This window comes from Hypanus sabinus, chromosome 7 (genome assembly GCF_030144855.1).
Source record: "Hypanus sabinus isolate sHypSab1 chromosome 7, sHypSab1.hap1, whole genome shotgun sequence".
NCBI lineage: Eukaryota > Metazoa > Chordata > Chondrichthyes > Myliobatiformes > Dasyatidae > Hypanus > Hypanus sabinus.
The window spans coordinates 82,782,660-82,798,090 of record NC_082712.1 but is presented as its reverse complement, the minus strand read 5'-3'; the positions used below and the strand labels follow the sequence as shown (position 1 = coordinate 82,798,090).

General features: G+C 44.3%; 1 protein-coding gene across 2 annotated transcripts in view; it reads left to right on the top strand.

The window, feature by feature from the left end:
* The window catches only part of neurl4 (neuralized E3 ubiquitin protein ligase 4), a 126,072-nt gene that overhangs the window by 78,893 nt on the left and 31,748 nt on the right, over positions 1 to 15,431 (top strand). For both annotated transcript variants that reach the window (XM_059974987.1, XM_059974986.1), the window contains exons 13-17: positions 2,819 to 2,897; positions 8,710 to 8,879; positions 10,623 to 10,751; positions 13,533 to 13,678; positions 15,199 to 15,411. In XM_059974987.1, the coding sequence (XP_059830970.1) occupies positions 2,819 to 2,897; positions 8,710 to 8,879; positions 10,623 to 10,751; positions 13,533 to 13,678; positions 15,199 to 15,411 (737 nt within the window). The remainder of the gene's footprint in view (positions 1 to 2,818; positions 2,898 to 8,709; positions 8,880 to 10,622; positions 10,752 to 13,532; positions 13,679 to 15,198; positions 15,412 to 15,431) is intronic.

Genomic DNA, 15,431 nt, shown 5'->3' with positions numbered 1-15,431 from the left:
GCTTCTGATATTTTAATCTAAGGTTCTTTCAGAAATCAGGAAAAAGGAACAGAACTTGTTGCTTCACGATCATTCTATTAAGCATTGATAGAACAAAGGAAACAGGAGGTGAAAGTTTAAAAACGAAGAGACTAAGATGTTAAAATTATGATGCTGTTGCTTTACGGTTGGCTATATTATACTCACAGATAAGAAAAATTCCATTCAAATTTTTAAGTAAGAGTCAGCCAATTAGAAAGCCAGTATTCAAAGGCAGTACAAAGGAGCTTCCAGAACTTTCCAGAATTATACTTTGTATATCCATCAGAGCAGGAGTTAACAGCCTGGGGTCCGTGGACCCTTTGCTTAATGGTATTGATCCATGGCACAAAAAAATGTTGCGAGCCCTTGCACTGGAGGCATATACATACTATTACCCCTAGGAAGCATATGAGGCAATTACTTTTATATAATTAATTATACAAAATACAAGCAGGTAATTCATTGCAAAGAAAGTAAATTAAACAATCCAATTCCAGAATGAAACAGTCCAATCTATCAATAGGAAGTGGGTGGGGGCCGCCTTGGCTTGAGTTCCTCTCCCCATGTCCATTTACTGGCACTTCACTCTGTTGTAATGGACCATGTCCTGGGATGATGGTGGAAGTTGATTTTCTGAAGTACTGCTCCTTGGAGATGACTTGGATACTATGGAGGCTAGTGCCCACGACGAAGCTGACTGAGTTTACAGCTCTCTGCAGCTTGCTTCGATCCTGTGGAGTAGACCGACCCCCCCCCCTCCCCATGTTAGAATGCTCTCCGCCATACACCTATAGAGGTTTTTGTGTGTTTTAGGTGACATACCAAATCTCTTCAAACTCCTGATGAAATGTAGTCACTAGCCACTATCTTGCCTTCTTTCTGCTGAATAAATACCTTCCCTTTTAATCTCCTGGGCAGTGTGTGTGCACAAGTAGTTTAAATAAAATGCTGAATGTTATTGTACAAAACACGTACAGAGTGCTGTAAGAACTCAGTGACTCAGGCTGAGGCAAATAAGCAGTCAATGTTTTGGGCCTCGACCCTCCATCTGTGTTTGGTTCTAGTCATCCCATTATAGGAAGAATGTGGAAGCTTCAGTGAGGGTGCAGAGGAGATTTACCAGGATGCTGCCTAGATTAGAGAGCATGCATTATGATGCCATAACCCCATAAGACATAGGAGCAGAATTAGGCCTTTTGGACCATCGAGTCTGCTCCACTATTTCATCATATCTGATCTATTTTCCCTCTCAGCCCCGACTAATCAAGAATCTACCAATCTCTGCCTTAAGTATATCCTGTGCAATGAATTCCATAGATTTACCACTCTCTGGCTAAAGAAACAACTCCTCTTTCCTGTTGTAAATGGACGTCCCTCTGTTCTGAGGCTATGCCCTCTTGTCTTAGACACCCCCCCCCCCCCATCATAGAAAACATCCTCTCCAAATCCACTCTGTTGAGGCCCACTCAATGAGGAATGGTTGAGCAAGCTAGGACTTTATTCTTTGAAGCAAAGTGAGGCTGAGAGGCGACTTGATAGAGGTGTTATAAGATGGTAAGAGGCATAGATCAAGGGAACATGCAGCGCCTTCCTCCCAGAGCTGAAGTGCTAATAAAAGAGGGTATAATTTTATTTGGAGGAAAGTTTAGGGGAATGTCAGAGGAAGGTGTTTTACAGGATGTGTGGAACGTACTGCTGGGGTGGTGGTAGAGACAGATATATTAGGGACATTTAAGAGACTCTAGATGGCCACGTGGATGACTTGAAAAATGGAGGACTATGTAGGAGAGAAGGGTCCAATTGATCTTGGAGTAGGTTAACTGGTTGGCACATCATCATGGGCCAAAGGGCCTATACTGTGCTAAGCAACACACACAAAATGAGGAGTATTTGATAGCTCTGGGCCTGTACTCAATGGAATTCAGAAGAATGAATGCCCTCATTGAAACATATCGAATGTTGAAAGGCCTCGATAGAGTGGATGTGGAAAGGATGTTTCCTGTGGTAGAGGAGTGTAAGACCAGAGGGGACAACCTCATTATAGAAGGGCATCCTTTTAGAATGAAGAGGAGAAATTTCTTTAGCCGGAGACTGGTGAATCTGTGAAATTCATTGCCACAGGCAGCAGTGGAAGCCAAGTCATTGGGTATACTTAAGGCAGATGTTCATAGTTTCTTGATTAGTCAGGGCATGAAGGGATACGGGGAGAAGGCAGGAGATTGGGGCTGAAAGAGAAATGGATCAGCCATGATGAAATGGTGGAGCAGACTCGATGGGCCAAATGCCCTAATTCTGCTCCAATATCTTACTGGCCTCATGGTCTAAAATGCTGGAGGCATCTATGGAAATGAATAAACAGTCTCAGTCCCGATGAAGGGTCTTGCCCCAACGTCCACTATCTATTCATTTCCATAGATGCTGCCTGACCTGTTGAGTACCTCCAGCATTTTGTGTGTGTTGCTTTGGATTTCCAGGATCTGCAGACTTTCTCATATTTATGTTCTGTGCTGAACAGTCCTAGCTTATACAAGGTCAGTCTATACTGAACTAAAATCTATTAAATAACTAATTGTAAGTTGGTTATCGAGATTCTCTACCTCCTTAAAAGTGGGAGATCCTAATGGATATATGTTACTGCATATATCTATTGTGAATGTACTAATGGAGATTAGTCATTGATTAGATATCTGAGTTACACCAAATTATCTTGTGTTTATCTTGTTTAATTTTTCTCATATTGTCTGATTTAATAAAATTTTTCCTGCCATTGTTATTATTAAACCTCTCCTTTATTTAGGTGTTACAGCAATTCGTCCAGAGGACCTCGAATTCCCCAGTACCATGACAGATATAGACTATGACACCTGGATGCTGAGGTAATGATGACGTGTGCACACCGTCTGCGATAAGGGTGGGTTAAGATATTCTGTGATGACTCGAAATGGGCAGTAATTTCAATTCTCTCTCCTCCATGTCCAGAAGGGGATTCTCTTTTGGGTTCTGTGCAGAACTAGTGTGCAACACTAATAAAACCAAGTTTACTACCATGGTTATCCTGTCTGAATAGTGGATTTAAGAAGTCCCTACAAAGAACTGTGAGTACGGCCAAGAGGATTATAGGGGTCTCCCTACCATCCATCTGGGACCTTGATCAGGAGCGCTGTGAACGTAGGCCTTTTGTGTTATCAAGGATCTCACCCATCCATCCAGCATCCTCTTTGACTTTCTACCATCAGGCAGGAGAATCTGATGCATAAAGATAAGAATGGTCAGGATGGGGAACAGTTTCGTCCCTCAGGCCATTAGGCTTCTGAGCTCCCTGCTGCTCGCATTCGAAGTGTCACCAGTTAATTTGCTCTGTACCTTACAATACTTAATTTATGCACTTTAATTTGTTTAATTATGCGTAAATCATTTGTAGATTTTATTCTTGCTTTCCCAAGTTATCGTGTGTTATACGTACTACTCTGCTTTACACCCCGGTCTGGAGAAATGCCATGTTTGACAGTATACATGTTTATACTTAACTGACAATAAACTTGACTTAGAGGTGCCATGCATTGGGGCAGGATTTTGGGAGAGGCAGAGCTGGAGAGGTGAAATGTGCTTGACCAGGTTCAAATTCACTTGAAGAACTTAAACTTACCCCTTAGATTTCTATTAAATCTCTAACCTCTCATCTTAAATTTTAATTCAAGGGTGTAACTTTTTGACCCAGAGAAGTCTGGTCAGTATGTGCAGCAAGCTGCTGGAGGAAGTGGTTGAAATAGGTACATTAACAACATATAGAGGGCAGGTTAAGAGAATATGGGCCAAGCAGGGGTAAATGGGACTGGCTTAGATGGTAATGTTGGTCAGCAAGGACCAGTTGTGCTGAAGGGCTTGCTTACATACTCTGAATCATCAAATAATATGGAATAAAAAGCCGGAATGTTGTCATGAAAATGCACCTCATTCACTATTATCTACCATGAAAGGACATCATTCCTGCTCACCTATAACTTTCAATGTGGTTTGTTGTGACTGTAGAGACATTGAAGCTGGTGGAAATAGAAGCCTTCATCCAGCAAAACAGGAAGATATCATACTGGAGACACTCTTCAAAGAGGCACCCTGATCCAATATTACATGTTAATTTTATATGCTATAGTCAAATGTAACAGCAGGACAATTCTGTAGTTAAAATGTATCCACAATGCTTCCTTTGAATTGCATATAATTTTCAAATGCCTAGATCTTCACACCAGCACTCCGAACATCCAAAATGAATGCTATTCACAGTTATCTCTAGCTGCATTCATGCATATCCAGACATTGCAGGTCAATTAGTGATTCTTGGTTTGAAGTCAACCCTAGTATGCAGCTGAAAGAACACCATTGTTCTGGACTGCATTTTTAAATTCAATCTACAATCCACATTCAGATCTAAAGACTGGTTGTTGCTGAAATTACTATTTGCTGTATGCCATAACTCCAGAGTATACTCTAACATGGTTAACTCTTGAAAGCCCCCTTGCCCTGTTTAGGTGTATTTTGGAGATGCAATAAAGCGAGTATTTATTCGACTTCAACACCAATCAGTCTTCAGACCTGAGTATGAGTTGTGGATTGAATTCAAAATGCAGCTCGGAACAGGAAATTGCAGACCAGGAAGCACCCAATAGATTGATATATGTCCGCGCATGCATGAATGCAGTCAACATCCCAGTGAGTGAATAGGACTCAGTTGATAGCAGGTGGAGTAAATTGCAGACCAAGAGACATCCATTTGACTGACATGTTGACATATGCATGAATGCAATCAGCATCCCGTGTATGAATATGATTCAGATGACAGCAGTAATTAATACTCATTTTGGGTGTGTTAGTGGGAAGAACCAGGAATTTGAGTGACTCTAAAGGCTGTTAGCTTGTGTATGTGTGTCCTGAATTTAAAAAAAAGACGACTTTATATCTACCGGCAGTGTCTCTTCAGTGACTTTGTTCACAGTTACAACAGCTCAATGCTGAAGGGGTAATTTGTCACAGCGAGTTGTCCCTAGATTCATGGAGAGGTAGGCACAAAGTTATACAGGATAGAAACAGTCAATCAGCACAACTTGCCCATGCTGATCATGGGGGGTATCTAGGTTAGTTCTGTCTGATCGCATTTCAAAGGTCAAAATAAATTGTTTTGTATATATCACCATATTCTACTCCGGGATTTATTTTCTTTTAGGCATTCATAGTAAAGTTCAAAGTAAACATGAGTAAATATTATTATCAAAGTGTATGTATGTTACCATATAGAACTCTGGGATTCATTTTTCCTATGGGCATACTCGATAAATCTATAGAATAATAACCATAACAGAATCAGTGGAAGACCTCCCCCAACTAGGGCTTTCAATCAGAGTGCAGAAGACAACAAACTCTACAAATACATGAATAAATAATAAATAAATAACCAATAAATATCAAAAAGATGAGATGGAGAGTCTTTGAAAGTGAGTCCATTAGTTGTGGAAACATTTCAATGATGGGGTGAGTGAAGTTATCCCCTCTAGTTCAAGAACCTGATAGTTGAGGGGTAATAACTGATGCTCAGCGCGGTGGTGTGAGTCCTGAGGCTCCTGTACCAACTACCAGATGGCTGCTGCGAGAAGGGAGTATGTTCTGGGTGGTGGTGTCCCCTGATGATGAATGCTGATTTCCTGCAACAACACTTTGTGTGGATGTGCTCATGGTGGGGAGGGTTTTACCCGAGATGAACAAAGAAGTACAATGGAACCAATGAAAAACTAGAATCAATGCAATTGTGTTATCAATAGAGTAGAAATTTATTGTCACTGCTCTGACAACAAGATTGTGGTGATCCATGTACCTGTCCACATATTTTTATACATTGATCTCATAGGCTTCTGTACTGCTTCCTCTGACAGCCTGTTCCACATGCCCACCACCCCCTGTGTGGGTTGGAATCAGAATCAGGTTTGTTATCACTGGCATATGTCATGAAATTTGTTATTATGTGGCAGCAGTACATTACAAAACATAATAATAGACAAAAAGCTGTGAATTATAGTAAGTATATATGGATGAAATATTTGAATCAGTTAAGTAGTGCAAAAAATAGAAATAAAAAAGTAGTGAGATTTCATGGGTTCAGTGTCCATTCAGAAATCCAATGACAGAAGCGAAGAAGCTGTTCCTGAATCACTGAGTGTGTGTCTTCACGTTTCTGCACCTCCTTCCTGATGGTAGCAATGAGAACAAGGCATGTCCTGGGTGATGGGGGTCCTTCTTGAGGCATCGCTCCTTGAAGATGTCCTGGTTACTACGGAGGCTAGTACTTACAATGGAGCTGACTGATTCTGCAACTCTGCAGTTTATTTCGATGTTGTGCCCTCTCTCTCCCCCCCCCCCCCATACCTAACAGTGTTGCAGCCTGTTAGAATGTTTTCTACAGTACATCTGTAGAAATCTTGTTTCTTAAATCTATGCCCATAGTTATAGACCACCCCACCCTGAGCGAAACACTGTGACTGTTCTCCTTACGTAAGCACCTCATTATTTTATGACAGTATAAGGCAGGGTGAAGATGCGTCTCCACCTCAGAAGTTGCATGGCGCTCCTTCCCTCCATTAGGCTGCAGGTCACCCTTGGGCAAGGTGTAGCACCTGCTTAGCCCCCCCCCCCCCACCCCAATAGGGTCACATAATGCCATGCAAGCAAATAGGGATGATCGTATATCACAGGTTCTGGTTATGTGACCACTGATGCCAGGCAGCAATCTCTGAAGAGTATTGATAATGGCTGGGGTCACCCATCTTGTAAAGGCACTGCCCAGAAGAAACCACTTCTGTAGAAAAAATTTGCCAAGAACAATCATTGTCGTGAAAAGGCCATGATCACCCACATTAGGTGATACAGCACATAATGAACGAGCAATAAGGTCACTACTCAACCTCCTAGGTTCGAAAGGGATAGTAGTGATAATACTGTAGGGATAATAGTGAAGGTCCTCCATCTGTGGTGGTATTCGAGGCTTCCTTCATCCTGTCAGTAGCTTCCGCTCTGTTTTCGCCACTGTCAGTCATGCAAGTCCCAGGTGGAGACTCGAACACCATTGCACTCAGATGTAGAAAGATTTATCCTTGCTGTTTCTGTCATAATTTTTTTTTACCTGTCAGCGTTGTTAGCCCTGAGCTGAACCCCTGAACCTGGCGAACCGGTGGGCCACTCTTAGTCTGGCCTCTACCCTTTGACTTTTTGCCATGGGTGACCCTACCAAGAGCCAAAGCATAAAGCCCTGACTCCAGCCAACATAGCTCAATAGGTTTACATAGGTACATTTAATGTCAGAGAAGTGTATACAATATACATCCTGAAATGCTTTTCAGGATTGACTCTCCGGGTTATTGAGGCATGCAAGCCTCCAAACCCTAAGTCAAGGTTGTGGTCTTCTTGGAGGTGAGGATAGTCATACAGTGAGGAAACGTGCTCTCTAGCCCATCCCATCCCAACTATATTTGCCATTAGACCCATCTACACTAATACCCACATTAGGTCCATAGCCTTCTATGTCATGTGAATTGTAAGTGTAACCCCCTGGGTCGCCTCAGGCTCGCTCAGCTCGTTTCGTCTAGGGGGAGCAGCCTTCGGCCCCGCCAAACTGGCTAATCAGCTGGTGTGGATGCTGTGTGATGTCCCCGCCTCGCCCAAAACCAGACAGTACACCATATGCGATTAAATGAGTACAATTTATAAAGGTTACTATAACTAAGTGATTAATACGATACAGTATATATGAAGAGAAAATTAAAGAAAAGGCGCCAAACTTATCAAAGTCCAAACCACTTCGTGCACAACCGTTGGAGCTCAATTACTGAAGTCTTCTGGCCACCATTCGATCCCCTCCGAACTCCTCGACTCTCCAAACAGCTCAGGACCCTCCAAACTCCTCGACTCTCCAAACAGCTCAGGACCCTCCAAGTGGTCAACCAAGCACATCTAGCTTCATCCCCCCCTCCTCGGAGAATCTCCCGGCCTCGGACCCCCCTTTGGGGTCCGATCCTCGCCCAGCTTAGAGCATCGCGTCCTCTCTCCCGACCCCCTCGCGCCGATCTGCCCAAAAGCCCGTCAACAAAAGCTTACAGACTCAGAAGAAAGAACATTAATCCCTATTTGGTTTACAAAGGAATACCATTCTCGGTATCAGTAAATTAGCATTCCTGCTAGTTAACAAAAGGAAACCCTTTCCCAACAGTAACAAAGAAAAAAAAAAGAAACCCCCTTTACATAAGGAAATTCTGGAGTGTTGACATTTGAGGGCTGGGCTGCCGATGAAAAGTTGGGAATGATTAACGCAGCCACAACTGAGGTCAGAGACGGGGAGGAGCAGGGCCAAGGAAGGATTTTTAGATTTTGATGACTAAAATGCGAAGCCCAAGTGGATCTACAAATAAGCCCATTCAACCCATGGAAGTCAGTCTTCCCCACAATGGCTGAAAGCTGACTGAGGAGATGTTGCCAACCCAAGGTAGTTTGGCTGAGACCAAGGCGAGTTCACCCCACTGTCCCTGCTTGAGTGACGGAGACTGATTCTCCTTCCCATCCCTTTCAGCTGGGCTGTCACTTGACGACCTTTGATAGCAAGGCAGGTTCTCCACGACTGACTCCTCTCTGGTATTTCCCCACCACCCCCAGTGGCACAGCCATCATGCAAGATGGGAACACGATGCGGAACAACTACGGCTGTGACCTGGACTCGCTGACCACCGGTTCGCGGATCGGGATGATGCGCAGCACGAACGGTGATCTCCACTATTACATCAACGGGGTGGACCAGGGTGTTGCCTGCTCAGGGCTGCCACCAGGTAAGACCACAAGGAGTGCCGGACCTGGGTACTTCTTTTGTCACATGTAGCAAGGTGCAATGGAAAGAATAGTTTTGCATACCATCCGTACAAATCATTTCATCACATCAGTACGAAGGTAAACAATAGCAGAACGTATGTTGCGTTCTAGCTGTCTCCACAAGCCAGGGCAGCATGATGTGGAGAGCTGTTGCCCATGTAACAGGCTCCACCTCTCCATATAGCTGATGAATCCAAAAGAATGGCAGAGAATCCAAAAGCATTGAACTCGACGTAGGACTGCCTTAGCGATTCCAGCTCCAGATTTTTCCCTCAGGGTTTACTCCTGGAGCCTTCTGTATGAGTGAGTATAGCTGCAAGGCAGCAGAGATTTGAGATCGGAGTTTTCCTTCTACTGGTTGAGTTGCCCAGCTGACAAGCCCCTTCTGCCTGAAGCAACAGGTTTTAAGGTGCCAGTAACCCACTTTTGCCCCTTCTGTTGGTAGATATGCTTCCGGTGGGCTTAGTAGCTAGGCTACACTTTAAGGCCAGGAGCTGGACTTGGTTGTCAGAGGCTATTTGAGGAGCATGCCATTGGGAGCATTTAATAAATAGTATGAGCTCATCCCCACTACTGATCCCCAGCTATGACAACCTTAAGGAACCACAATAAGGTAGTACAAGGGAATAGCAATAGCAAAATGCAGAATAAAGTGTAACAGTTACAGCAAAAGTGCATTGCAGGCAGACAGTAAGCACAAGGGCAATGAGGAGGTGGTCCACTCTTATTCCGGCGCTCTGCCCTTTGAAATGTTTGGCATGGGTGACTCTTCCAAGAGTCAAAACATAAAGCCCTGACTCCAGCCAACGTGGCTTTCCAGATCACTGAGACATGCAAGTCTTCAAACCCTATGACAAGGCTGTAGTCCTCTTGGAGGACTACTCCACCCTACCAGCATACCAATGTGATGTAATACTGGGTTTGAGCACTATAGCCCAAACACTGACTGTTGGTCCATTGTTACCTTGATCAAAAAGCTTGAGATGAAAGCACACACAAAATGCTGGAAGAACTCAGCAGCTCAGGCAGCATCTATGAAGCAGAATAAAGAGGCGACGTTTTGAACCAATACCCTTCATCAGGACTGGAAAGGAAGGGAGCAGAAGCCACAATAAGAAGGTGGGGGAGGAGTAGAAGTACAAGCTCATCACCACCCTCTGGTTCCCCACCTCCTTCCCTTTATTCCATGGTCTGCTGCCCAATTTTATTAGATTCTTCCTTCAGTCCTTTACCTCTTCCACCTATCAATTGCCAGCTTCTCAGTCTATCCCACTTTTGCCCTCACCTGATCTCAACTAATACATCCCAGCTTGTAATCCTTCCCCCCCCCCCCCACCACTTTCTTCTTCTGACTTCTGCCCCCCTCCTTTCAAGTCCGGATGGAGGGTCTCGGCCCAGAATGTCAACTACTTTGTCTCCTCCACAGATGCTGCGTGACCTGATCAGTTCCTCCAGTATTTTGTGTATGTGTAGCTGAAGATTTCCAGCATCTGCAGGTCAAAGTAGCCTGCTCAAATGTACCTCCTGCTGCACTGAAGGAGGGTCCCGATCCCAGATTCTCCTCACCCACTCTGATTCGGGCTGATAGGATGATCCATGTTCCCTGTTTCTGAGAGAGCTGGTGGAGGGAGGAGGGGAAAGGTGTATTTTGAATGCGGAGTGTATATTGTAATAACTGCCTTCCTATTTTCATCTTTCCACAGAGCTGTACGCTGTGGTTGATCTATATGGGCAGTGTGTCCAGGTGTCCATTACCAGTGGCTCATTACCGGTAGACAACAGCCTGTCCCTGAGCAATGCCACTGAGAAATCTTTCCCAATACACTCTCCAGGTAAGCACACACACTGTATTCCGCATATTCTCCTGACCCAGTTGTGTTGCACTGTGAAAAAGTGTTCACTCCCTTCAATGACGTATCAACTAAAATTTCTTTACCGTTTTCTATTTCCCGTATATTTGCCTGAACCCCATCCACCCCTCCAACCCAGACTTACAGGGATAGTGTCTCAAGTCCTCGCATACCAACCCATGAGCCTAGGCATTCAATGTATACCTATTTCCCATTAGACTTCTGGCATTTAGGGCATCAGTGAAGGTCCTCCATTTCTGGTGGTGTTCCGGGCTTCCTGTATCATGTCAGTAGCTTCCTGTCCGTTTTCACTACCGTCAGTCAATGTAATTCCCAGGTGGAGTCTCAGGAATACTGTCGTACTCAAAAGAAGAAGGGTTCTTCGTTGCTGAGTCCATAACAATTTTGTTTGAACAGTCAGGGTTGTTGGCCCTGAGCTGAACCCCTGAACCTGAAGGACTGGTGGGCCACTCTTAATCAGGCCTCTATCTTTTGACCTGTTTGGCATGGGTGACCCTACCAAGAGCCAAATCATAAAGACCTGACTCCAGCCAACATAGCTCTCTGGGTCACTGAGGCATCCAAGCCTCCAAACCATGACATGTCATCTGTGCAACTTCCACCATCTCCAACAGGATGGAACACATCTCAGTCTCCCATCCTCTCCACTTTCCAGAGGGATTGATCTCTCTATGACTCCCTTGTCACTCGTCCCTCCCCACCAATTTCCGCCTTCAGCCACTTACCTCTGCAACCACACTGTGTGTGGTATAGCTGCCCCGACACCACAGGTCTGAATAGTACCTCCAGATGAGGCATTTCTTCACATTTGAATGTATCAGTGTCATTTGGTGCATCTGGTGCTTCCCAGTGCAGTCTCCTCTACATCAGTGAGACCCAGTGGAGAATGGGGAATCATTCTGAGGACCTTTGGTCTGTCTGCTGTACCAGTCAGGATCTCCCAGTGGCCACACATGTTAACTCCATACATGACTCCAACACTAATGTCCATGTTTACCTGTACTGCTAATTTGTTGCTGGATGTAGGTTAGATGAAAAGCTTCTCACCTTCTGCCATAGAACTCTACAACCTGATGACATTTGCATTGATTTTTAACTTCTAGCAACTGTTTCTCACCCCTTCCCTTTTCCCCCTCTTCTGCCCAGTCTACCCATCACTTACTCATTCCTCCGTCTGCTCCCTCTCTTCTCCTGTTTGCCTTTATTCCATGGTCCACTGTCTCCCCTATCAGATTCCATCTTCTTGCTTCCACCTATGACCTCCCAGCTTCTTGCATCATTCCTACACACCCCTTACACACCCCCCCCCCCACCTTTTTTGGATCTGCCTACCACCCTCCTCATCTGGATCTGCCTTTCTCCCTCTCCTAAAGTCTACAATAAGTTCCTTGGTCTTACTGACATTGAGAGGTAGTTGTTATTACACCACTCAGCCAAGTTTTTAATCTCCTTCTGTATGGCAATTCATCACTACCTTTGGTGTCAGCAGCGACCTTGTATATGGAGTTGGAGCTGTACTTAGCCACACAGTCATAGGTGTAAAGCGAGTAGAGCAGGGGGCTAAGCACACATCCCTATGGTGGTCCTGTGCTGATGGAAATTGTAGAGAAGCTTTTGCCAATCTGACCTGACTGTCAAAATAACACTCCTGGCCCTTCCAGCCCAAAAAGCCCACACTGCCCAGTTGCACCCATGTGACCGGTTAGTCTACAAACCCATACATTTATTTATTTATTGAGTTGCAGTACGATCAGGGTCACATGAAGCTATGGGAGCAAGGGATGAATGGTTGTATGAGCAGCTGGTGCATATCACAAGTCCTGGTTGTGCGACCGCTGACGCCAGGCAGACAGTCTGTGAAGGGTGTTGGTAATGGCTGGGTCACCCATCTTGTAAAGACACTGCCCAGAAGAAGGTAGGTCTGTAAAACCACTTCTGTAGAAAAAATTGCCAAGAGCAATCATGGTCATGAAATGACCAGGACTGCCCACATCATACGATGCGGCACATAATGAAAGAATCTTTTCAGCTTTCAAAACGGTGATAAATGTTAGTCTGCAATGCTGGAGGGCACTGCTTCTGTAGTCAGGGAGGATGAATGTTTTAATAATGACAGCACTGGGAACACTCAGCAGGTCAGACAGCATCTGTGGAAAAGCATGCAGACGTTTGAGAATAGAAGTTGTAGTCAGTTTAACAGACCGGGAAGTATGTCATTTAGACTTTGTAACAGCTGTTTTTAAAACTGGTAAAATCATTAAAGACATGTCCTTCATGTATGTTTTTGGTTACTTGGAGTAAGAGATTGTTGTGTACCTTTTGCTAGGCCTTATCACAATCAGAGTGGACCTGTTCAAAAGCATCTTTATTACTTGAAAGGAGAAGCAGTTCCATTCCCTTATGGATGGCAGGCAGCTTCTATTATCTAGTTTTCAAAGTTAATTTTTTATGCAATTTTTCAGGCTATTCTTTGACTGTTATCTGTTCTGGGAGTCTGCTCCTCCACTTAGTTGTGGCACTCAAGGCCACACAGTACATCTACCTCCCCTTAGTTACACAATGAACAATGATCAGGACATTACATGCCTGCTACCACACACACACTTAGCCTTATAGCAAAGCATTTTGGTTCCATTTTGTCACAATACAAGATTAAATACATTAAAAATCTTAGTTTCGAAAATATTTCCACAAGATGCTTCATTGTCCCAGGGTTGACCTGGCCTTTCTGTTCCTTTCCAGTCCCCGGCATCACACACCGTTTCCATACCAACTGCGGGAAGTACGTGTCACTTCAGAACGACGGCTGCCGAGCAGTAAGAGTCCACGGATTCTCTCACGGGATTGTCTTCAGCATGAAGGAGCTGAAGCCCGATGAAATCTTTGAGGTAACTCGGTTGGTGCTGGAGCAGGGGAGGTTGGGAAGAGTGTCTGATAGAACCGCTTCACAGTGGAAAGCATTTAGAAAGTGTTACCAGTTGAGTTTATTGTCATTTGCACAGGTACGGGGAAGTATAGGTAGAAGGAAAAACTTGCAGGAGCATCACGGGCATTGTAACTGTTACTTGATAAAGATTCAAGATTTAAAGTACATTTATTATCAAAGTATTTATACAAGGATGTGATGTTGAGGCTTTATAAAGCACTAGTGAGACCTCACTTGGAGTATTGTGAGCAGTTTTAGGCCACTTATCGAAGAAAGGATGTGCTGACATTGGAGAGGTTTCAAAGGAGGTTCACAAGAATGATTCCATGATTGAAGAACGTTTGATGGCTCTGGGTCTGTACTTGCTGGAATTCAGAAGAATGAGCAGATGACCTCCCTGAAACCTATCAAATGTTGTGAGGCCTCACCAGTGCCTTATAAAGCTTCAACATTACATCCTTGATTTTATGTTTTTGTCTTCATGCCTGACGGTGGCAGGGAAGGCACTGTGTATAATGGACCAGACTATCAGCAACCAGAAATTTCAAATGGTAAAAGAATGTGTTGATGGTGGGTTAATTGGCCACAATAAGTTGTTCCTAATTTTCTGGTAGAATCTGGTGGGATTTGAAGATAATTTGGGGAGAATAAAATGGGGTTGCTGTAAAATAGGTAGTTAACGGGTAGCATGGAGTCTGCGGGATGGAGAGCCTTTTTCTGTGCTGTATCTCTCTGTGATAGAAGAATCAGAGGCTAAGATTTTTTTTTGTATGAAAATCTGCAATAAAACCTGAAAGATTCTCATTCACTGCTCTCAGAGGAACGTGCCTACATTCCAATGATCTCTCCCTCTTGGTCGATGGTGCAGAGGTCTTGGGCGAGGTTTGGTCGATGCAGTTTGTGGAGTGGACTCTATAGTTATGGTGTGTTTCTGGTTTCTGATTGCTTTTTTTCTCATTGCTATTTTGATCAGAGCAGCCTGCAGAAAAGAAGCAACACAGCGCTTGATTGAACTGCACTGAAAGTGCCTTAACTTTTTTGAATTTGTGTTTTATATTCTATATTTTATTGCCTTTTTTGCCGTTTGCACGATTTATTTTGTGTTGGGTTGATGTTTTTCTTGAACAGTGTTTTCTTTGTTTAATGGCTGACTGTGGGAGGACAAATCTCGGGATTGTATACTACATAAATGTACTTTGAATCTTTGAGCACTCAGCAGGTCATGTAGTATCTGCGGTGGAAGAAACAGTTGGAAATGTTTGCTCTGCTCCTCTTTCCACAGATGCTACCTGACCTGCCAAGTCTTTCGAGCACCTTTTGTTCTTAATTAGCATAGTGAGGCATTGTAAATCCCATTCTGACTGGAGTTATCGGAATCCAGTCTGCCTGGAACTGTTGGGGAAAGTGCAGAGTGCCGATTGCGATTAACATTGTATTCCACTTAACATCCCTCTCACAAGCCCCTGCTCTTGATGCCCACAGGTTAAGATCGACGAGGTGGATGAGCAGTGGTCCGGCTCACTGCACATCGGGCTGTCCACTCTTCAGCCGTACGAGATTTGTGCCTCGTCCGGGTTGCCCTCTTCATTGCTGGAGCTGAGGTCGAAGGTCAGCTGGCTAGTCAGCGGCTCGGAGGTCAGGCGTAATGGTGCTCTGCAGAAACAGAACTATGGCTTTTCACTGGAGCGGCTGACAGTGAGTGTGGATGGGGAGGG